Below are 24109 nucleotides of genomic sequence, written 5' to 3'. Positions count from 1 at the left end.
AGAGCAGGAAATCAAAGAAAACTAAATGGCAACATTTATCACATCTCCTCCACTCGGGATTTTCTGCTGTCACTATTTCACTCACTCGGCAAATTTATTGAACACATTCATATTGATGAATGTGGAAACAGAGGGAAAAGCATTGCCCCAGGACTAACCTGTGACAGTGTTTCTGACTCCTCACAACAACAAAATCTGCTGTTTTTCCTCACCTGTGACCCCAGAGGAGGGTTTATCACTGCTGGGCTGCTGTGAGGAAAATAATCCTGCTGCTCGAGAGTGCCACTGACCCTCCTCCCCGGCTCTGCAGGAAGGAGTGAGGGGCAGGAGGCCACACTCTCAAACACTTCAGCACGAGGTGACAGTGACAATGTGGCTGCCTTGGGAAGGATTGAAGGAAATACTCTGCCTTTCTTCAGGTTACACACAGATGGGAAACTGTCCCTAAGGCAGGAGCGGGCAAGAAGGCCAAAGGATCGTTGCTGGGTGAAATGGGGACTGGCTCAAAGCTGTTCCCTAACAATTTCCATCTTCACAGGCATTGCTAAGGAAAAAGCCAAGGGAGAGGTGTTGCCTTGGTTCCCTTCCACCCCACAGGACAGTGCTGTTCCATCACAAACCCTCCAGCCCAACAGAGGTGTCAGGAGGCCCCACATCGATGTAAATTCTAAGTTTTCTCAGGAAACAGCCCTTCAGTTATCACCAAAGCTAATGTCCTCTCCAAGAGGATTGGAGAAATCCCTGACATTTGGGTAATTGTCAGTTTGTCTTTGAACCGTGCAGCCGAGACATCCATGCTTTAGTGGCTGGAGAGAAACAAGGGAGAGGAAAGGCATTCAGGCAGCCAACACTAGAGCTTTTATGCTTTCCTTTATCTTCCAGTGATAGAGGGAAAAAAACCAGATCCTAGGGAACACACCCACACTGACACTGAGGCCAAGAGAGCCCCAAGAGCCAGGGGATCTTTGTGCCAGAGCTGTCACAGAGGAAGGAAGAAGCTGCTGCTAATAACAGCAGAATTTTTGCTAATCTGTTGTGTTTTAACTACCAAGGAAGGAGCAATTGAAGGCAAGCTCATAGGCAGCTTATGCAATGTTGGGAAACAGATTGAATCCAGCAACCAAGCAGCAAATACCATTTGCCCAGTTTATGATCAAAACCTAACATGCAAAGCTCTTTATTATCTGCCAGTACTCCATGAAATAACCTGAAAATTACTTGATTAATTCCTTGTGCAAGGAACAAGAGTATTCCAAACTTTAAAATGTCATCTTCAGTGTAAACAGTCCATGTAAGTGACTAGAAAATCTGGAAAGAATTTCTTTTTTCAAATGTTATAGTACTTAACAATTTTAAACACATGTAAACTATCAGGTAAATCACACATAAATGACACAGATTAATCTTGCTCCTTTTCTATTCTTCTGACTAATGTTTGCTAGAAACCACTTGAAATCCTCTGGACCAGGCCACATACATCTGTACAGCTGTAGACAAAATTCTTAGTAAGTGCACTACTAAACCCACTACCTTCCACATGGTTATAATTAATACCACAGCAGAAAATCTTCACGGCTTTTAACAGTTTTTTATGTCTTTAGCTTATATGACAAAAGAAAATCTGGTTCATGAAAAAAGAAAAAACATTCTTTTTTGCAGTGGTGTGGTCAGGGTTTTTTTTATGTTTACTCCACAGTAAATACAACTGGATGACTAAGCGTTCCAGTCCTCATAAAATATGGAGTAAGAATGCTCTTCTGCAGGATGCAGCTTTCAGCAATAAAAGTGAAAGGGCATGATTTACCTCTTGGCAATCCTGAAGAAACTTTTGGAGATCCCTGTTATCTTTCAGTCTCATCAGAAGTTCACTGGCTGCTTCACGGTTCTTCCTATGTCTGATCAAAAAAAAAAAAAAAAAAAAAAAGGAAATTAAATAGGCATTTCATGAAAAACTGTCACTCTTGGTCTATGGAACCTCTTTGGACTACGGGTGCTTGTAAGTTTGTGGTGTGTGTCCTTTGCTGCCTTTCAAAGGACATTTTGGAGTCTGTTATTTAATGGGCTCACTGAAGTTCAGCATCTCCTTGTTTTTGTGACCCATTAAATACACAGAGAACATTCTGAAGCCAGCAGGGTTTCACAGCATGTTATGGACAGAATTTGACCCACTCATTTCAAGCCCACAGGAGAGTTCAGGTTGTTTGCCAAAAAACATAAGAAAGCTACAAATTGCCACAGTAAGGTGACATTGTGTGGCCCTTGCAGGGTGCACCTGCTGGAATGCTCTTTGTAAAACACCTTCAGCACCTCCTTGTCCCGCACAAAGCTGAGCTGGGCCACAGAACCTCCCCAAGGCTGTGTTTAACCACGTGCAGCACTCCTGTGTGGTTCTGCACACAGAAGCTTTATGCACTTGGAACGTATTTTTCCGAGTGTTTAAGAGCAGCCAGAAGAGAAGGAAAGGTTAATCCAGAAGCCCTAATTTGATTCATTACTCTTTGCCCCTTGAAGGATGAGTCATGCTGGCAGTCCCAAAGGTTGAGGTGGGTCCTTCAAATGGAATGGGGCTGATTCCCAAGGTACCTCTGGGCATGTTTTTAAAAAGTCTTAATTTGGAGTAGTTATCCCTTCCATTATTTATGAGGCAATTTACAAGGAAGAGACAGAGTAAAGAAGAGAATTTTTATTTACTGCTCATTGTGCTAGGTTTGTTTCTATTGCACTGTACAGGGGTTTAAAGTGAAATATTGCTGCCATTTTTAGTAAGATAAATACAGATTGAGAGTTGGAAATTATTTTAAAGGGTGGCAATTTATAAGATGAACTCAGGACATGCTGGCAAAAGCCAAATAAATCCATGTTAGTGGAGATCTCCAGAGACTCGTGATACTCCAGAAGACCATAAATTACATGTTGATGACAACTGGATTATGACACCACTTTTCTTAATCTGCAGTAAATTACCACAGCAAGCTCTCTGGCACCAACTTAGTGACTTCAGAAACACGAGGAATACTTGGAGATACATTTTCTATAAAAGCAAAAGATCTGTAGGCACAGGAATAGGACAAAACCCTTTACAGGACTAGAATTTGCTTCTCTTTGGCCTCAACAGCTTCCTTCAATCAACCAGGCAAGCAGCATCTCTATAGGTGTAGTCAATAAAATGATTTATAGATTGCATGGCAAGGAAGACTCGTGGAACCATCAAAGCAAGAGCCTGGAGTCCAAGCCAGGTGAGGCTGAAGTTTTGACAGAGGGAACACAAAGGAAAAGACACAAACTGCCTCAGGAAAAGACCTCTCTAATGAGGCAAACATCCCTGGGTTTGATTCCACTCTTTCTTGGCTGGCTTTTATATGCCTGGGCAAACATACTGCATTACTCAAGTTGTTAAAATGAAGCAAGAACTACTTGGGTGACTTTATCAGGCTGACTTCAGAGATTTAAGGCTAGATTATGTTCCAGACTCATGTATTTTGGAGGGAACACGAGTTACAAAGTGTAAGGAGAACTTTCATGGCGCTTGAATAGATTTAAGATAAGTACAGAAGTTCTTATGTTGAGAAAATCCAAATTTAAAAAAAAAACAATAAAAATATCTCCCATGGAGTGTTGGAAATACTGACTAGAAATACTTTGAAGGAAACCATGCAAGGATATCACCAAACAGATGATGCCATAGCATAGCAAATATGATCTCTAGAGCTTAGAGCTATGTAATTGTAAAAGGTTGTCTTGTTCAAGATGACCTAGAGAGAGACCGGACAATGAGTTTTCCCTGAAGAACAGGGCTGAACCATAACGAAGTAGAAGCATTTTGAGGATGGGCAGGAATTCTTGTGTTTTCATCACTGACTTTTTTTAGGGGAATAAAGGATTTTAAGAAGTTATTTAGTCTGTTCTCCTGCTCCAGACTAGCTGTACCTAAATATTATTAACTCCTTGTTCAAATATCCCTAAATTCTTTTAAAGAATGCACACTTAAGGTTGTCAATGACTGCTTCTTACAAATTTGCTAGAACAGTTTGTGGAAGAAGAACAGTTTGCTCTGCAGACTCCAGTTATTTAGAATGGCTTTGAATTCTATATCACACACATGACACCATAAGTGTAAGATCTGTTCAGCACAAGGAGGTGTTTGACCCAAATTAATCCAGAATTTGCCCAGTGTCCCCAAGCTGACTCTCAGAGGCTCCTGAGAATGCTGACAGTGCTGAAAACTGACAAAACCACTTGTGGTTTAACTGTAAGGCTGTGGGTTTCAAAGCCTGTGCAGAAATAATAAATCTTACACATAGAGTGAATGCAGCTGACTGCTAGGAATCCTGACATATATGAAAGACAATTTCAGCTTCTTTCATTGCTCCAGCAAATGAGGCATTCTCCCTTCTGAATGGGCAAGAACAAAACTTACTTTTGTTCTCTGTTGAGCAGAAAATTGCACAAATACAAAAGTTGATGTAAAGCAGGCTCAGATCACAACTTGTGCCAGATCTGCCACTCTCTTTAGACTAAATCTCCCTTGCAGAACCAGAGGCCATGAGGAGGTGAGGAGGCACATGGAAAGGGGCAGTTCCCCAACACTCTTCCAAGAGAAAATGGAGGAGAAAATGTATCAGAGCAGCAGAAGTCACCCAAGCAGGGACAGCTGCACAGGGAGATCAGCTTCTTTCCCAATTGGAAAAGCTAGTTGGTGACAGCTTGATGCAAATCCACCTTCTCCTTCCCTCACCCTTACTCCATGTCCTTATGCCCATTCATTCTTGCTTGTGAACTGCTCTAAAAGGTTGTGCTGAAGTGTTTCTTTCCTACTGCACTTTTCTCCCCCTTCTGCCATCCCTATTGAGATGGGAACCATCCCAGGGCAGGGCCTGTCTGCTGCACCACGGCCAGTAGGGTCTCCTCAGGAGCAGCTTAAAAGTACAACTGCAAAACCAACTCTATACCAGAACAATACCAGAAACTACAAAGAGCTCCCTATGGGAAGTTTGGAGCCACTGCACATATTTGTGCTTGTTTGTTTTGGTCCTTTGTTAGACATCCAGGAGGAGCTCGGCTGGGAGAGCCACTTTTTGTGAAAGCAAAGAGGCTTCCTTTGCTACCCCTCCCAGTGCACGCAGCCCCAAGGCTTTGTTCTGTAGCCTTATCAGCCCCCCAGACTCAGGGAGCGATCACACAGATTTCCTGGATAGCAGCGCACCGGATGGTTTTTGCAGCGCTTGGCATAAATAGCTTTGGAATTGAGGAAATGCTCAGTCCCAGTAGGAACACCAGCACACATCCCCCAGACAGGACAGCAGGGACAAGGCACAGAGGAGCAGCTGCACTGGGGTGACAGCCACCAGAGCCTCTGCAGAGCACATAGGACATGGGCTGAAGCTGTCCCCCACTCCAGCCACTTCAGACAGGGCAGCAAGATGGAGCTGCCCATTTGCTACAATATCCTTGGATGCTTTCTTCTTACCAAAAGCTGCAGATAGAGGACACTTGACCAGAAGGCTGGGATCAAGCTCTCCTGCTTTCCTAAGTGGATGGGAAAACTTAGAGTAGAGGGCCCTTAGAGAAGGTAAACAAGGAAAATCACTGTCCTAGTTGTCCCCTTGACTACTTTCACATAATGTTCTCTTCCTAGCCTTTGCAGATTCTCATTGAGATCTGGAGCCAAGTTGGTTAGGGAGAGAATGGAACTTCGGGGTACCTTGGGAGTTCAGCTGTCAGAGCCCTCATCAAGCTCTGCAAACAGGAAGAGCTGCCTTTCCTGAAGCCATGAGGCATGGCTAAAGTGGGTGCACACAGAGTGGTACATCTCTGCCCAAATAGGAAAGGTACAACATTTTCTGAACTACTTCAGTTCAGTTTCTCCTTGGAGATGAAGGCATATTGGAGAACCTTGAGCTTACCAGGTGTGGGGGGATGGAAGTCTGATGGGAGGGTCACCAGTGACATTTCACAGCTCACTGCTGTGTTCTGACAGTCACAGTGCCTTGAAAGACTTCACTGTTATCCAAACCAAAAGCAGAAAGAACAACAGCCATCCAAACTGAACATTTGGGTTTCAAAGAAAAAGAAACTTTTAATATTCTATAGCATCCATGCCACAGCCAGAGAGAGAAAGCAAAGGACTTGTTCTAGGATGGAAGTCACACTTATACCAGTGCTTCCTAATCTGATCTCAGAGGGGTCAGACAAGCTGGAAGAGGCGATCAAAGTAGAGTGGGTGGGGTGGATGCAATGCCAATTACACCCTTGAAAAGCCACATTCCTTCTCCAGAGGAAGGACAGGAATACGTTATTGTAAAATTACCCCAGCTCAGGGGCAGCTGAGAGGAAACTGAGACTTGTGGAACCAGACACAGCCAACTGCTACAGCTCCCACCAGAGCATCAAGTCTGTTCATACTCCAAGAACGACACAGCAACACTCAAACAGCCAAAATCTGGGTAGGGAGTTAGAATTTTCCCCTCTAGAAAGTGGGAGAGGTATTATTTAACTAAGATAAGCCTGGCGCATTCTTGAAACATGACAGTTCCTCTTTTTCCACGAGACAAAGAGAACAGTCTGGAACAGACATTTTCTAAGCTGTTATTTTGCCTTTGAATCCTGGTAAAAGGGCATCTCTTAGAAAACAGAATTAAAGCAGAAACAGCTACATTGTACCATCATTCTGCCCTTACCTGTCATCAATAGAGTCCACTTTCTCCTGGATTTTATCAGAGTTAATGTTCCCATCACTAACAAGCCTCCTGCCTGTCTCCACAACTGCATTGATCTTTTCTTCATTGGCATCCATGGTGGTCATGAAATCCTCCTGCTTTTTAATAGCAGCTTCTGCTGCTTCCAAGGTAGTTGGCATCTCTGTGTGCGCCAGAACATACTCCTGGGATTAAAGAAATCAGAGAGAAATTGTTACACTCTGGTTATGCTGCTGCTTCAACAACAGATATTTCCCCAGAACAGTTCAAAGTAAAATACAGATAGAAAAGGGCAATTTTTCTGCTTGTGGCACTCCTGCCAATAGATTTTGTCTGTTAATTGCTTGCAGTACACAGTGTTAACCTATAGAAATGAAGTCTTGACCACTTGCCTGGTTATTAAGGAAAGGTATATCTTGACCACTTGCCTGGTTATTAAGGAAAGCTTCTGCTTGCTTGGTATCTCTGAGAAACAGCTGGTAGGCATGAGACTGGGAAAGGAGATTTTGCCTGTTCTCCCACATTTTGTGAAGCTCATTCCATCCGGTGTCCAAAGCCTGTAGACGCTGGCGCAGGAACATGTACTGAGCATCAGTTTGTCCCTGTGTCACCATCTCACCCATGTCCCTCATCTTCTGATAATCTTCCTCGTAGTTGTTGATTTCATTCTTGATATTCTCATGCTGAGTGAGTAGCTTCTCAGCCTCTGTCAGGGTGTTGGGCATATCTTCAGAGGCAATTGCAGTCTGTGTTCTGGAGAGCCAGGACTGGAAGTCATCCAGATCTCTCAGGAATTGCTGAAGCTTGCTGGCCTCTCCCAGGGACTCTTCCCGGTTCTTCAGGGTGGTCTTCATTTCTTCCCACACATCATTGATCTCTGCAAGCCGTGACAGGATGGCCTGTGCCTGGTCAGGATGCTCCGATTCCAACTTCTCTGCCTCCTTTTGCAGGTCACTGAGCTTGGCTTCGATGGCCACCAGGTCCCGCTCCATGCCCGTCAGCTTCCTCTGCAAGGCCATCACTCCAGCCAGGTCGTTACCCAGGTCTTGTGTGGATTCAATCACTTTGGTCTTTTCCCTGATCCAGGATTTGGTTTCATTACATTCAAGATGGTAGTTCTGGATACTCAGAGCAGAGAGCAGAGCATCCTTCTTCCTATCTACCAGTTCTCTGAACTGGCTCCACCTGAAATGTGTGAGGAGAGGAGAGGAGAGCAGAGAAATTGAGATTTGTGGGAAAAGGATGTGGCAGCATTGCAGCTGCTCTCACCAGCTTGGTAAACCCAGCTACTCAGGGTTTTCTCAGTCCTTCCCACACCATCAGCATCTCTAGCAAAGCAATCATTAACCCAGATACCATGTGTATTAGAATGTGACAAGTACCAGCACACTGAGTATAATTTTTCCTCAAGTGAAAAATTGGAAGTTACATCAACTTTTCACACTCCCTTGGTTTATTCTGAAGCTAAAAAATGAGGGAGTATATTGATTTTTTTTATCATAGTAATTATTACAGTCAATTTCCAGCTCTCAAATCAAGGTACTGATACAGTCAGGGCCTGATTAAGTCAAGAGCAAAACTCCATTTGATAATAAAGTATTTGAAAGGCACAGCTCTTTCCTCTTGAAGTTTTAAATGCCTACCTTGAAGATACTTCAGGTAACAGCACCAGAATATCATAAAAAAGCCTATTTTAAAAAACCAAATGACCCCACCATACTTGTTCTAGCAGGTGTGGTGCTCCTGAGCACGAGGCTTTCACTTACCTTGTGTTGAGTTTATCTTGCTGTGCTTTGATCTTCTCCCCGGGGTGGCCACTGTGCATCAGCTGCCTGGCAATCTGGTTCACCACAGCCACACGGGATGCCTGGTTGTTCATTTCTGGTTCCAAGCTTTCAAACCTAGAGTGCGGGAAAACAACAAACACAAGATCCCCCAGGCATTAGAGAATCTGAGCCACAGGCAAGCTGGGAAAGGTAGCTGGGGTAAAACACTTCCACCCAGTATTCCCTAAACGTCCAGGTAAAGGCATTCTCACCTGTGCTGGATCACTTCCAGGTCCTCCAGCTTCTCTGGAATCTGCATATTATTCAGCCACTTCTCCTTTTCATCGATCCAAAGCTCACAAGCATCTGCCTCACTGAACATCTTATAGAGAGCAAGGGTATCCTGCAGGGCCTGTTTCCGCAGCCGGGTCAGCTCAGCAACCTCTTTGTATCTCTCCTCAATTCCAGATAACCTGCCTTGCACATCAGGAGACTCCGCGTGCTCCTGTGGCAGGGCCTTGGCCTGCTCGTGAAGAGAGTCGATGGTCGGCCGGTAGCTCGCAATCTCTTCAGCCACATCTTTGTGTTTCTTGACCAAGGACTGAGTGGAATATTCATCATGGCCAACGTCATTGCTGGAGACAATCTTGAGGATGTCCAACATCCATGCATCAATATCATCAGCATCAGCCTGGAACTGGTGAAGGAGAGAGGCTTCCTCCAGCCGCTTCTTCCTAATGGCAGATAACTGCTCCAGGTTAGCCCACTGCTCCCGGATATCCTTAATTCTTTCTCTGATCTTCTCAGACCCAAAATGCTCTTCCGTGATCATGTCTTCACCTTCTTTTATTGCCTGCTGAAAGTGGCCGCTGCGGCCACTCATCTCGTCCTCAAATGCCTTGTGTTTACTCAAGAGTCGGACAACACTGGTTAGGTCCTTCCCATAGTCATCAGATGACAGGATCTGCTCCTTCTCCCTGATCCAACCTTCCTCTTCAGCCATTTCCCAGAAGAATTTCCAGAGGCGCCGCGATTCCTCAAGGCGTGCGCGGCGCTCGGCAGCGAGCTGGCAGAGCTCCTGGTAGCAGAACTCCATGTGAGCCACACGGTCCCTGATCACCTGTGGGTCACAGGGCTTGTAACCTGTTTGGACAGAGAACATGCGTTACCACCTCAGATCACTCACTCCCATCCCCACAGCTGGGGCATACACAGAGCTCTGAATTCCTGTGTGTTCTGGCTACAAGCTTTACATGAAAGAATCCACAGTCAGTCTAAGGAAAGTGAGTGGAAGTGTTCAAGCTCCACCACACAATAAGACAGATCAGAAAATACTATTCTTTCCAGAAGACAAAAAACTTAAGATATTCATAACTGTTTCCAATGAGACAAAATTCACTGAATTCAGATTTATACACAACTGCACAAAATGGACGTCATTTACTCTAGTTAACAACACTGTGTTCTAGGGAATTGCTTCCTTTTAGGATAAATGGGGACACATTAGACTGGGTCCAACAATCTGCGTAAATGTTTGCATTAGGAACACAGCATGGGGAACCACAGTGACCTCTACAAAGCCACGGCAGCTGCAGTGAGGAGCATGACATCCCATGCAAGGCACAATGCCACACTCAAATCCTGAGCAGGTTCCTGGACAAATGAATCATTGACATGCTGAGTGCAGAAGGAACAAATGGAGCTGTATTCTCTCATTCTGGTGGGGAATTTAGCTAACCTATCTTGCAGAACCAATGAGTTTCACAGATAATCTCATAGGTAATTAAGACAAAAGGGGTATGTTGGGTCCTGGTTACCTTCTCCATCAGTGGCAAACTTCTGAGCAGAGGCATTGACCCCTCTCACTCTCTCAGCCTGAATAGCAATGTCAGCTTCCACCAGAGCGTGTTTCTGCAGCAGGTCTTCAACTCCCAACAAGTGTTTGCCATAGTCTTGGGACAGCAAAAGCACCTGAACAAAATGAGAAAGACTAGTAAAAAAGGCTGAAGGCCATAAGTTGTTTGCTTCTTTGGGACTCCAGGCACTGTTGTGTATCTGTTGGTACATTAGGTCAGAACTCCAGGCCCATTAGGACAGAAATTCCAAATGTAGAGAGAAGGCTGATACAAATTTGAGCCAGTATTTTTGAAATCATTGGCAACCATGAAAAACTTGACTGTTGTGTAATGAATTTTCAGTCTAGGATGCTGAGACACTGAGTTAGTTCAGCAGGGCCAAGGAGCAGCACTCAGCCCAGGTGCTGTGAGCTCCTGCTGAGTGACACATAGCCTTCTCTCCTCCAACAGCTTCCAAGTTCTGCTGGCTGATGGACAAATCATGGTCCTTTCCCTTCCCTGATCCCGGGAGAACAGACAGGAAGAAATTCAAGCTTTTTAAAGCAGAGAGGTGAAGAGGTGACTTGCTCCCCATGTAAATCACGACAGAGAGAGATTATTTAATTCCCTTTCACCAAATCTGTCATCTTTACCCAAGCACTGTGAAAGCACCCAAGCACCAAAAACTTATGGACTCTATGAGACAGACATGAAGCTAGAAAGTAGTTTTTTATAGAAGTTAACTTGTTCTTTTTCCTTACTTGTTTTTAATCTTTACTGTTAACAAATTATAAGGAATTTGTTCACTGCTCTTGAATGTGGACCTTCTGGGCCTGTCTACTAAACCAGAGGGGCAAAATGAATCTTAAAACGTGACAGAGAAGGATGCATACACCTCAGGAATATTTGGGCTGCATTCTCAAATGACTTCCACCCACCTTCATCTCGTCCATCCAGTCCATAATGTACAGCATTTCCTGGAAAATCTTCTGCAACCCAAGGTTCATCTCCAGTCGCTGTCTCCGTGCCCGGAGTAGCTCCAGGAGATACTCCCACAGGCGGATAACATTGTCCTTCCTCGCAGTGATGCGTTTGATGTCGTGGTAGTTTTCAGTCTCGAGCTCCTTCGCCACCGCCACCACAGCCTGAACTCGCTCCTCGTACGCCGCGATGTCCGTCTCGATGGCCTCGTGCTTCTTTGTGGCAGCCTCCACTGCCGGGAGGTCAAAGCCAAAATTGTCCTGCAAAGGCAGAGGCACTTCTTCAGGAATGGCTGCTGGGGACAAAAGTCTCACTGCTCAACCTCTGCTGTCAGTTCTGACTTGGCAAAACACGCTTGTTAGTAAATCTGGGACCTCAAAATGCTCCCAAGAGTCTTCTTTAATAAAATAAGAGGAGATGCCTCTGGTATTAAAGAACAACTGATAAAATCAGAGATATTATTCACTGCCTTTGGGGGAAGAATCACATGGCCATTGGCTGGGGCTAATCTAATATTATAATTCTAATATTAAACAATAAAATTAACCCCTGGGCTAATTTCACTGAACTCACCAAAACATTCAGATAAAGAAAATCTTGACTGTGGGTAGTTATTGCCTCATCAAATCTCCTGACCACGGCCCGGTAGGTTCAAGGAAGTGAATCCCAAACGTATAAAAGAGAGGATGTACAGTACATACATATATAGAGTAACTAAATACAATAAAAAAATATGCATATACATAGATGTAGTAAAATGTGAGGCACAGAGGATAAAATGTTCTCCTTGCAAGAATTGCATCCTGTAATTAGTCATGGGAACCATTTTAGTCACCCAGACAATTTCTGAGAGCAGTACCTGAGAAACGAGACGTTGATTTTCACTCAGCCAAGTTTCTCTCATAGCTGCCTTGCGATCGAATCTCCGTGCAAGTTGTTCCAGTTTCTCTTGTCTGATGAGCTCATTTCGCAGTGCCAGTTCTCTTTCATGTTCAGCTTTTTCCAGTCTTTCCCAGGCCTGAAGACATGGAGGAAAAACACATGGCTTCTAAACAACACATTCTTACAAGATTATGATAAATCCCAACTCCTTTGCATGAAATCAGGGCTGAAGTCACTACAGGCAACTTTCACCAAACTAGTTCAATTATTTATAAGCCCATAAATCCAGTTTGCACTGGCTGGCCCTACACCTTGTTTGCCAATATAAACACATGACTTAAAATCTGTTCTTAATTTAGTCAGTCATTTTCTGAGCAAGCTGTTTATCTCAGATGCATTTTCTCTTGTCCTTTCTTACCCCCCTTCCCAACAAAGCCTAAGAAAACCACCTGGCTTGAGAAAATGTTTGTTTAAAAAAATAAAATCTTCTGACTGCTAGTCCCAAACAAGCAGATTCTATCTTCCTCCATTAGGATACGGGAATTAGAGAAATCAACATACAATTGTTGTTCTTTATTACACTTTGGAAAAGAAAACAACTGCAGGATTTAGTTATTACTGGTCCTTACAAGTACTTTTCCCCCCCTCCAAGCCAGAAGTTATTCATATGCATGATGATAATATTACAAAAATCCAAAGTCTTAGAAGCATGACGGAAATCTGCTAATCACCTTTCAGATCTTCTTACAGACAACAAAAATACCCTCAATTAAACACAAACTAAATCTAAATTCGAACAGATGTGAAACTGCCTGAAACACGACTATTTTGGCCATTCCAGCTGCAACCAGGAGAGCTGAGCAGTTTGCTGCTCCCTGGGATGAGGCCACAGACACTCTTAACAGCTGGTCTGGGAATGCCAAGCATGATCAAACACAAAGGAGGAAGCTGCCAGGCTGAAGCTGTTTATTATCCTTGGAAGAGCCTGTCAGCTCTGCAGTGCCCAGCCCTGCCCTGCCAGCTGCAGCACCAGAGAACAGGCTGCAGGATCCCAGAGGGAACCATGATGCCCAGGCAGGGCACTGGGAGGTGAAGGGGAGGGCACAGCACCTACTGCTGCTGCTGCTGCTGCCTTCTGTCCCTTCTCTCCTACAGCCAGGACCACGAGAGGCAAGGCAGAGCTGGCAGCCCCAGGAGCAGAAACTCCTACAGATGCTGAGGACACCTAGGGCCTGGTAGTAAGTCCAAGCTATAGAAAAAAGTCACCCCACCTCACCCATCCCTTACAGCTCCCACATAAAGGCTGGAGATTACAAATGTTTTTCTGCCCAGTTTTCTGAGAGAAAACAGCAACATTCTGAGTCACAGGGGAGGAGCTGCTCAGTTTACCTTGTTAATGTCAGAGATGAGTTTGCCCTCCCTCGGCATGTACACTTTCTGATTGTTGGCTCTCATTTTGCTTTGGATGGTAAAAAGCAGCACTTCCAGGTTTCCTTTTTCTGTAAATCTAAACAAAATTTTGCAAAAGAATTGAGGTACAATCAAGCTCCCATTACTGCTAAGGTATAATCATAGAATCGTGGATTGACAGAATTGTTTGGGTTGGAAAGGACCTTAAAGCCCATCCAGTTAACAGTTCCTGCCAGGGCAGGGACACCTTCCACTCTCCCAGGTTGCTCCCAGCCCTGTTCCACCCGGTCTGCAACACTTCCAGGAATGGGGCAGCCACAGTTTCTCTGGGTAACCTGTGCCAGGGCCTTACAACCCTCACAGGGAAGCACTTCTATAAAACATGGAATTATAGTTGACTACAGTCAACTATAATAAAGCACTTGTTTAAAATGTTGACATTGTGAATGGTGCACTCACATAAACACCTCCATCTTGTGTGGAAGCTGGGAGCAATGGAAATAGCCCACACTTCCCCTGGAGCCAGTTGGGGCAGACAGCAAAAACAACTTCACAGAAGTCAGCTGTCTGAGTGTTTGGATTTAAACCCCTCAGGGGACCGGAAAAGGCTTTTTTTAAATTATTATAATATGTACACTGTCCTAGTTTACTCCATCAACACAAGAAATTGAAGTTTTATTTAAAGCCCTCTGCAGTCAATAAACTCTTCCCACTGTTTTCCCTGTGTTGTACGCCTGGGAAATAAACAAACTCCATGGTCATGAGGGAATAGTCTGCAATTTTAGAAGTCTGGATCCTGTGTAATGTTTCAGGTTGTGATTATTATCCATTAGAACTCATATTAGACAAAAAAAATAAACAGATTTGATATCACAATGCTAAAAGAGGCTTTCCAGAAATAAGTTGCCCAGTTTTGCTTGTATCAGTTTGAGTAAGCAGAGTTGTTTGACAAAGCCAGACACGCTTCCTTTTCATGTTGGATAAGCAGTAGGGATCTTTTAATAGCAGCATTTTGGTATTATCCACTGCTATTAAAAACATGAGTGGTGACATTACTGTACTACCACAGTATGCTATTACCACTCATATGATAAGACAGGCATCCCAGGGCAGGGACAGCTTCCAGGACACCCAGATCCTGGGGGAGACACCCTTTCTCATTGCTGTTGTTATTATCTGCACACTGAACAGTGCAAAGCAAACAGGCCCCAAATAACAACAAGTACAAATCAGGAATATGAGAGCTGGGCTTGCTCAGGAAAATAAATTCTTAAGCCACAATTAAAATTACTTGGATGTGTTTGTTTAAAAAAAAAAAAATCAATTAATGACTAAGCCAACAAGACCACTGGCTGTTGTGTTAAGCTGAGATTAAACTCACTTGGGTGGTTTCTCCACTGTGCGGTAAGTGTTGAACGCCTGCAGCTGCTGCTGCACCCCAACCAGGGAGTTGGCAAATTTGCGATTGTTGAGGATGATAATGGTTTGCTCAATCCACTCCAGCAGATCAGAAGCCAAGGACTCATATTTTTCTATCATTTTCTCTGTTTCAATGGCATTGTCAAGCACCTGCAACAGCAGCACAACACACATGAGTCATGAGGGCAGTGCTCTTCAGTCATTTAAATCCAACAAGCCACATAAAAGAAACTGCTGGGAGACTTGAGTTGTGAATCAGAGAACTCACTGCTGGGAACTCTGAGGAATGAGAGTTTGGCATTTTTCAGCACTAAATTCCCAAGATCCCACAGCAATAGAGTGGCAGAGCTGAGGCTCACACAAGGATTCATGTTCAGTCTGTGAGCTGTTAGGACAGGGGTAATGTCGCCAAAGGGCAGAGAATGACTACACATGTTTTAAGTGAGGGACTTTTCCAGAGGAGACATAGGGCCCAGAGGCTGAGGAGAAGTTAATCAGAAAGGAAAAGTAGCAATGAAACTAAATTAACAAGCAAAAATAAAATACCAGCCAAGTGTTTTCTAATGTCTAATGTGAGGCAGCTGGAAATTAACTACTCCTCCTAGTCACATGGGAATATTTAACATTCAAAACATGTTCAAAAGCAACAAACCAAAACCAAAACCAAAACCAAAACCAAAAAAAAACCAAACAAACAAACAAACAAAAAAAAACCCAAAAAAACCCCAAAAAAAACCCCTACCAGAGTGCACTCTTAAAAAATACCCAAGAGGAAAAAAAAGATCAGAAATATTTCACCTGCTTTGTAACAATTTATAATTTAAATGGGCAGACCTTTCCAATACGTTTTCCTTCAACAGCCAAGGCTTTCATCTTGGAGAAGTAGTGGTAATATGTCACCACATAGGTGATGATTGACTTTTCATCAGGGTGATCAACACTGATATCTGCAAACCAAACAAGAGTTATCTCAGCATGTTGAGACTGCAAGGGTTACACTAACAGAACTCAGAGTGCACCAAGGATGCGTTTGGGAGTCAGAGATGGGTTCGGTGGCAGTTCAGTCCCTAAGGTTGGTGTCCTAACAAAAGTAAATTGAGCAGCTTTGCACTGGTTCTGGCAGTAGTGTGGACTGGGGCTAATGCTTGGGGCCTTTGGGCTTTAAAGTCAAGTTCCAGACTTTGCCACAGCTTGTGCATAGCCAAATAACTCCTCTGGTGGCTGTATGAGTTGGCAGAACTACTGTTAATTGACAGCCTCAGTGCTGTGTCAGCATTTGGAGAAAGGAATTCAAACCTATGTCTGTCCAGGTGATTCTGAGAGATACAGGTGGAAAACAAAATATTTCCTCTCCTGCAGCAGTTCTGAGGCACTGGAAAACAAGCAAGAAGAAACTTGCCCAAACATATCACTCCTGTGCTGTGACACAAAAGGCTCTTGCCCCAGAACTGGGAGCACACACACTCCCATTGAAGCACAGGCTGAAGCTCCTCTGCTTCTCTTCCTTCTCAAAAGGAAACCTCTGACTGGAATGAATTTATGGACACATGGCCAGGCCAACAAACTTGTCAGATGGTAGTAAATAAACACAGGATTAAGGGCTCTTGTGCTACTGGTGCTCAGTTTGCTGCTGGAGACATCTCACATTCTCTCCCTCCCTCTCTGCCTGTATCACCAGGTGAATCAGCAGCATCCAGCTGCTCTTGGACACAAAAATCTGTCATAGAGATGTGCTTTGACATGGAGGGGTGGGAGGAAAGAGCTTAAATGCTGAAACTGCTGGAATTCTTACCCTCAGGGTCCAGGAGTTTGGTAAGACCAAGGTGCTGCTCTGCAAGGTTAAAAGCATTCTGCAGATTGTAGTGTGCATTTGATTTCTTCAGCTTGTCAAAATCAATCAGATCAGGCCTAGACAGGATGGAAAACTCTTTAAATTTCCCAAAGCACAGTGCAGCCACCCTCAAATGAACTAAAATCTCCAACCCTTAGAAAACTTGGCCAAGGTTTCACATGCCCTGTGCATTTCCCAGCAGTGTTAAAGGAATGAAGCAATGCCCAGCACATGGCACGGCAGGACCTGGCCGTGGGAGAGAACAGGGGAGAGCTTAACAGCAGGGAAGGTGACCCTGGAGAAGAGAAGAACAAAGTCGTGATCATGAGTCTCTCCTCGTGCCCATGGAAGTGTGCAATCCATCTGGATAACTCTGCCTGAGCTTGCCATGAGCAGCATCCCCAGCCATGGCAGCCTGGCACCACATCTGGCCATCCTTGTGCAGGGATTTCCTTTCCCTCCAGGCTGGTCTGGGTGTACTTCCCCACTCCTGCCCCAAATTCCAGACCTGGGCATGGCTTACTCATCGAAGTACAAGAACTAAACCAAACCCAAATACTCGCAGGTGTAATTTATTTCTTTGAAACCAAATACTGCCCGTTTTGACTTGTGGTGTGAGAAGCTACTGCCCAGCCAAGCTCACAATGACCACAAGAGCTGTAAAGCTCAAAACAAGGCAAGTTGCTGTAAAACTTTCAGCAACTCCTCAACTTCCTGCCCTTCACAGATTTTTAAAATCAAGCTGCAAAGTAGCTGCAAAACCAGGGCAAACATTGAGCCACATGTACCTGTGCTTATGGATCAGTGCATTGAACGCCATCCCATCCCTCCAGCTTGTTGTGAAGTTGTGGATATTGACATTGGGGTACCTGCAGAACAAAAACAAGGTGAGTGCAATCAATACAGCACCCCTAGGGCAGCTCTGCACACTCTGGCAGCAAAAGCTAGAGCAGGGAGATATTAAGTCATTATTTCTCCAGAATAGGGTGAAAAAGATTCAGCATATTACTATATATAGTCATGGATTATCAGATTGGTGTGTTTATCATCCAGCATTAACATCACAAATTCAGATTTTTCTGACTTCAAATAAACATCAGCTCCCTCTCTCTGAATCCACTTAAGAAGAGATATGTTCCCCATTTAAAATTGTTTCAACAAAAACTCAAAATGCTGTAAGAACTTTAGACATAATCACTTAATCCACACTCACCCAGCTGTTTTCATCTGGCACCACAAAAGCAAAGCATCTTTAGCAGATTTCTTCTCCTTGTTGTCCTCAGTTTCAACGCTGATATCTTGGATCTAAAAGTAACATAGAAGATTTCAATATTTCTCTGAGAAAATACATTGCCTTTTTGGAAAAGATGGAAGGAACACTGGGAAACACCAAAATTAATGCTATTAAATGTTTATTACTATGCTATTTGTTATGAATTATATATTTATTATACAGATGTATTATTCTTTCTGCAAAAGGACTTCTCAGCCTTTTTTAACTGAGGGCAAAGACTAATACATAACTTGCTGGAAAACAAGAAATCTCAAGCTTTAGCTGGGACACTAATATAATTCCTGTGGGCACCTTAATCCATGTCAGTGCCAAACCAGCCAGATTATGGATAACCAGCATGGAGATGGAGAACAACTCAGAGCAGCATTTCCTCCTGGATTTAGTGTAGAGACTGGAGCTTCACATATATTAGTGATTTAGAAATAAAGCCATATGAATTTCCCCACATGAAACTCCCACCACAGGTCAGCAGCACCACAGAGACCAATTTATCCTGACAGATTCCCAAGCACTTCTCCCTCTCAGCAGCTGGGAGCACCTGGGAGCACTCTGCTCCTAAAATACACAGTGTGACAAACAGGTGTGGAAAGCTCATCCATGTATCTGTGTGTGCACACAACTCTACCTGGAATCTCAGAATAATAGTCCAAATAAGGCCAAGTGTCAGCCTGTGATTTCCATCCACAATATCATGCGATCCCATGTTTTCTAGGTGCACTCGTTGCTCTTTCAGGAACTGGAGGGCTTTATCCACGTTCTCCAGGCAATGGATGCGCATCCTTCCTTTAGTTGGTTTAGGCTAGAAGGTAAAAGGAAGAATAAAAACACTTATTACTATAGACAGGAGGGGGAAAAGTAAGAGCTTGTGAAGTCTTCAGTCCTGGCCAGTGCATCACTACTCCCGGGCAGCTACACTGCATTTGTTCCTCAAATTCCAGGGACAAAATCACCCCTTGCATCTTCCAGCCCATTATCACCAGGATAATGGAAGCAGCATAAAAAAGCATGGTGCCAAACCCATGGTGAAAAAACCAATATCCTGGACCTGAGCTGGACACATGCCCCCAATTTCATTTGCTTTTCAAAGGACTTTTTCTGCTTACTTCCCTCATGTTTCCTCTCTAGGACATTCACTCACAAGCTCAGATTTGAACTGTGAGCTAGTCAGTAAATCTCCTCCAGAAGGAAGGGGCATCATTTTTCTTTGGTCAGTAAACTGGATAAAGAGTAAGAAAATAACAGAGATTGATTACAAATTTTTCTTCATAGGAAAAAAATACTAATTAAAAAATCACTACACCAACATAACACAATTATATGAAGGCCCAGTGCAACTCCAAAACTACAAGGAATGTGTTATCAGCATGCCGAATTCTGCTGCAAAACTGAATAAAATTAAAGGAACTTTGTTGTGCAGATAAGGATTACAGTTGAATAGCCTGTTCAGTGTTCACTGGGATGTCACCAAAGGTACTCAGCCAAAAGACTAATTGCCATAATTTCCTTGTTTTCTGCAGTGAATTTAATTATCCAGCCATGGAAATAGCTCAGGCAACATCCTTGCCCCAGCCTGCACTCAAGGGGAAGAGTTTTGGCCAGTGCCATGGTACAGTCCCTGGAAACATAGCCTGTACCACAGGGGATGGTGGAGAGGGAAGCTGTGCAGGAAGATGCCCTTTGGGACACACAAACCCTGAGGCCAGCGGCTTCAGCCTCACTCAGCCTGGATCTGTTCTCCTCCTGAGGCCGGGGAATGATGCTGGGTCAACCCACAGCTCCCAGCAAGGGAGAGAATTTCCAGGAGCCCCCCCACTGCTCTGGGGTATAAAAGTGTGTCCAAAGAGACCCAAATTGCATGTATAGCCCGTGTACATCCCTCTATCCCAAATGCTGCCCCTGCAAATAGTCACAGCTGGAGCAGAAGGGGGAGGGAGCAGCTTTGTTGGCTGAGGCCCACCAGAGATTCTTCACCCAGCAAGGGCAATCTGGGATCCAGCCTTTAGCTGGCACCATCAACCATCAGCAATGTAGAGAGCTGGACCCAAGGCTTGTGTGAACCTTGCAAAACACAGGTAGGAAGCAGTTCCAGGGCAGGAGGGACGGCAGAGGCCTGGGGCACCCCCAGCTCCAGCCCACGGTTCCTCTTAGCCCATGGCCACATCTGGAGCCCTGAAGCAGCTTCCCAGGCCTGTTCACCTGCACAAGGATGTTCCCAAGGCTCAGGAATGACTGTGACTGTGGCCATTTCTCAGCAGCAGTGGCAGACCCCAATTTGTCCCCTCTGCCTTAACACAGCCCTTCCTACTGCCCAAAGCGGTACTTGCATCACCTCTATTGCATCAAAGTACTGAGCAGAAAAGGATTCATAAAGCTCTTTTTGTGCTCTCAGAAGCTCCAGCACCATGGTTACAGAGCCAAAACCATTCACCAGAGATGTTTTATGTAGAGGAAGAGGCGTCTGAGTCTAGTTTGTGCAAGGTTTGGCTGTGCTTGCCACACTCTCCTGCATAGCCTCAGGATGAGGCATAGTGAGACAAATCTTGCAGTTATTGGGCTAACACAGATCCAGACACTGAATGAAGGGAAAAAAAGTACCAAACCCAGAGTCTTTACATGCACATTACAGGAAAACTGGTTCTATATCTAAACCCTTTCTCTTTTCCAAGTGAAAGCGTGACAGAATTCACTACAGAGAATGTGCTTAAGTGATTTGACCTTTGAGCATCCAGGCATTTTAGGGAATTTATTAATCCTTAATTTAGTTATGGAAGAAATTGAGCTAAATGCTTAATCTTAAGGTGAAAACAATTCCCAGATTTATTTTTCTGTTTGGGAGAAGCTGGTTAACAGTGTGTGCAAACCAAATTACAACTGTCCTTTCATGCTGGCTGGATTCTTTCCACTGTGCTCAGTGAGAGCATTGCATGCTATCAGTTTCTGTCCAAACACTGCTGTGCAGAGGATATTATGCTGTAAGGTCTGGACTAAACACTAGGATTAGGAATCAAACTGAGCAAGGTCAGGAAGATGTAGGTGCTGCTGTTCTTAGAGGTGATGCTCTCATTCTGAGTTTCTTCAACACACCTCCAAGAACTGTGGGTTTTCATCAACAAAAATCACAACAGGTTTTGGAAAATGCAGGGGCTTGTGCAATTGAAGTGAGAGGGCAAAGAGCAGCCTAGATTCCCTGATTGGCATCCAAAATCCTGGACTCTGCTCCACAGGCTCCAGCTCCAGAATCTGAATCCCAGTTTCAAACTAGAGGAAACAACTCTTGTTTGTTCCACTGCCTCAGTAAACACACCATGTTTGTCGGATACTCATCTATGCTGTTTCTGCTTTCTTACCATTTGACGTTTCTTGATTTTAAGCTTTCTGTGAAAGAGCTGCCTTCAGATTTCCCTGGGGCACCATGGAGATGTCAGAACCTACCTAATATTGACTAAAATAAATTCCAAAACACTGAAGAACATCAGCAAGTGGATGCTGCGTGGCAATCCTTCTGGAATATTTTTGGTGTGTGTAAGATCCTCGTGGAATACTTTTGGTGTGTGTAATTGTCTCAAGGTTTAGTGCACTGCGTTTACTCTTGTTTGCAGAGGAAGGTGTGGTGGAATGCACTGTTCAAACAGAACCTGCTGTCCTCCAGCCTCAGATAAGGAAGCTACAAAAAGAATGTGTGGTGGTGCAGGCAGCTGCCAATGCCAGACACAATGATGCAAGTGCAGCTCCACGGAGGCTCCTGCCTTCTCCCCACCCTGCAGCTGCCTCAGGCCTGTTTCCATTTTCCAAAACCTGGAGTGAAAAATGTAAATGAATGGCACAGCCACAGTCATGGGACTGCTCTGAGCTTCCTATTTGCTGCTCAAAGTCAAATCTTGGCAGGCAGACAGGCAGACTTAATCAGAGGTGACACAGTTGGTGTGTCTCAGCCCTCAAACAATGGGGCATGTTGGTCTCAACTATTCCTGTGAGAGGAATACCTGCCACCTGCAGTAAGCATGTCAAACCCAGCTGTTGCTGAGGTAAGTGGTCTGGCAGAGACAGAGAGGAGCTCTGAGCAAACTGCAGCTGAACACTAGGATTTGTTACCCCATCCACACAGGCACTTCTGTGCACGTCACAACTCCCTCATCCTCCCAGAGGCACTCAGACAGCTCCTCTCCTGCCTCCTCACACACTCACACTCACACACACACACACACACACACACACTACACTGGGCCATATGTTCCACTCATTAACCAGAGTCTTAAGCCATGGAGCTCCACTATAGGAGAGCTTGATGACAAGTGATTACCCAGCCCCCCCGCAGCCTTGGGTCTTAGCTAAAGACTGTGTTTCTTTGAAAAGATTGCTCTAAATTAGGCAGTTAAGAGTATCGACATCATTTAAGTAACTGAAGGAGAAGATGATACCCAGTCATTTCCTGGCACCCAGTTTTCCTCTTATGCAGCAGCATTTTCCACTACAAGGACTTTCTCACTCACCATTCCTTCTGCTGGTACCAAGGGGGTGCCTCATCATACCCAAAGAAAGAATTTAACCCATTTATTTAAATTGATTTTAGATATTCCCATAACCAAATAAAGCCCAAGCCTTATCTCTCCAAGTAAAATCAAGTACACTCAGGGACATTGCTCAGCAGTGGAGTGTAATGAACACCACACCTCCAGCTGCTCCCAGGGTGGCATGGCCCTCTCCAATTGCTGTCCTGCACAACCCTGGCACACTCTGGGAAGCGAGCAGGGATGTGCCAGGCTTGCACACCTGCATCAGTGCAGGGTTTGTTAGCAGAGAAATGGGCCCAGGAACGATCCCCAGCATATCTAACTCACCACCACCACCAAGGGATCTAAGGGGCTCAGGAACATTTTGTACTCTGTGCCTGTCAGATTTGGGAGCAGGGAAGATGCTGCTGGAAGCACTCAGCATGTTACTAGCAAGGAACCTTTGAAGAAGACTTCCTTTGATTCCCACTGAAGCCAGTAGGAAAGCATTTTAATGGCGTCTGGATCCAGCTGAAGCAATAGACCTCTTTTCTTTTTTTCCTTTAATATATAAAAAGACATTTTCAGTGCTGAACCCTCAGCACTCAGATTTCCTATACTGCAGTCAAGCCAAGGATTCACAAAACTCCACCCAAACCCAACCCAGCCCCCCACAATGGATATTGAAAAGTGCTTACAAGTCTCTCTCCTGAAAGCACTTCCAGGAGTTTGATGAGCATCCTCCCATCTCGAAGGTCAGTGTACAGGTCTGTAATTCGGCAGGACACACGAGCCAAGTGGGAATTCACCCACTTTGTGAAGGTCTTCTTCTGAACTGCCTCACGTTCATCTGTGAGGAAAACATAACATTACTCAAAATAAATCCCAGCTCATGTTTCTATGTAAAAATGGGATGCTCAAACATTCAAGATTAAATCAAATGTATGGCTTGTCTTTTTGGGAGAATCATTGATGAAATTAGGACTTTTCATTGAAAACCCACCATTCTTCGCCTGCTGAGTTCACCTGCTCTGGAACACACACAAATCCACAACAGATCCCTCAAAATACCACAAGTCATTTTGGATTAAGACAAGTATGATAGAGAGCAGATACCAAAGTTTCCCACTGACTTTTTTCCCTTCTCATGACAATATTTATTTGCAGATTCAATATTTATAACTGTATTTACACAATGTCAACATGATTTTTTCCATAACTGCATGCCTGAAGTAGACATGCATTTATATCAAGCCACAGAAAAATAGATTCTTTCCACCTTCCCTTCCTGGAGTCTTTCACAACTGTTTATAGAGGAAAACATTGGCTGTAAGAGCACTCTTGCTGCACAGGCTCAGTGTAGTCCATACTAATTCACAAACTCTGACCCAGCTATCTGCCAAGCCCAGAGTTCTCAGACAGAAAATATTATACATCCCTGTGGTTACATTCTTTTGCCAAGGGCTTTGGATGAAGCCCTTCCTTGTTAGCCAAAAGTCATTTCAC

The 24109-nt window shown here is 44.4% G+C and overlaps 1 protein-coding gene across 4 annotated transcripts in view; it reads right to left on the bottom strand.

Annotated features, from left to right (window-relative positions):
- SPTBN1 (spectrin beta, non-erythrocytic 1) overlaps positions 1–24109 on the bottom strand; it is a 117112-nt gene that overhangs the window by 24186 nt on the left and 68817 nt on the right. For all 4 annotated transcript variants that reach the window (XM_083858599.1, XM_083858598.1, XM_083858601.1 and 1 more), the window contains 16 exons: positions 23302–23453; positions 18739–18912; positions 18033–18124; positions 17608–17688; positions 16781–16896; positions 15823–15935; positions 14951–15138; positions 13549–13666; positions 12137–12295; positions 11235–11537; positions 10279–10432; positions 8734–9604; positions 8462–8596; positions 7124–7880; positions 6678–6880; positions 1805–1895 (listed from right to left, as the gene is read on the bottom strand). In XM_083858599.1, coding sequence (XP_083714725.1) covers positions 1805–1895; positions 6678–6880; positions 7124–7880; positions 8462–8596; positions 8734–9604; positions 10279–10432; positions 11235–11537; positions 12137–12295; positions 13549–13666; positions 14951–15138; positions 15823–15935; positions 16781–16896; positions 17608–17688; positions 18033–18124; positions 18739–18912; positions 23302–23453 — 3707 coding nt within the window. The remainder of the gene's footprint in view (positions 1–1804; positions 1896–6677; positions 6881–7123; positions 7881–8461; positions 8597–8733; positions 9605–10278; positions 10433–11234; positions 11538–12136; positions 12296–13548; positions 13667–14950; positions 15139–15822; positions 15936–16780; positions 16897–17607; positions 17689–18032; positions 18125–18738; positions 18913–23301; positions 23454–24109) is intronic.

The sequence above is a fragment of the Zosterops lateralis genome, assembly GCF_965231275.1.
Source record: "Zosterops lateralis genome assembly, chromosome: 3".
Lineage (NCBI taxonomy): Eukaryota > Metazoa > Chordata > Aves > Passeriformes > Zosteropidae > Zosterops > Zosterops lateralis.
This window is presented reverse-complemented; position numbering and strand designations above follow the sequence as displayed.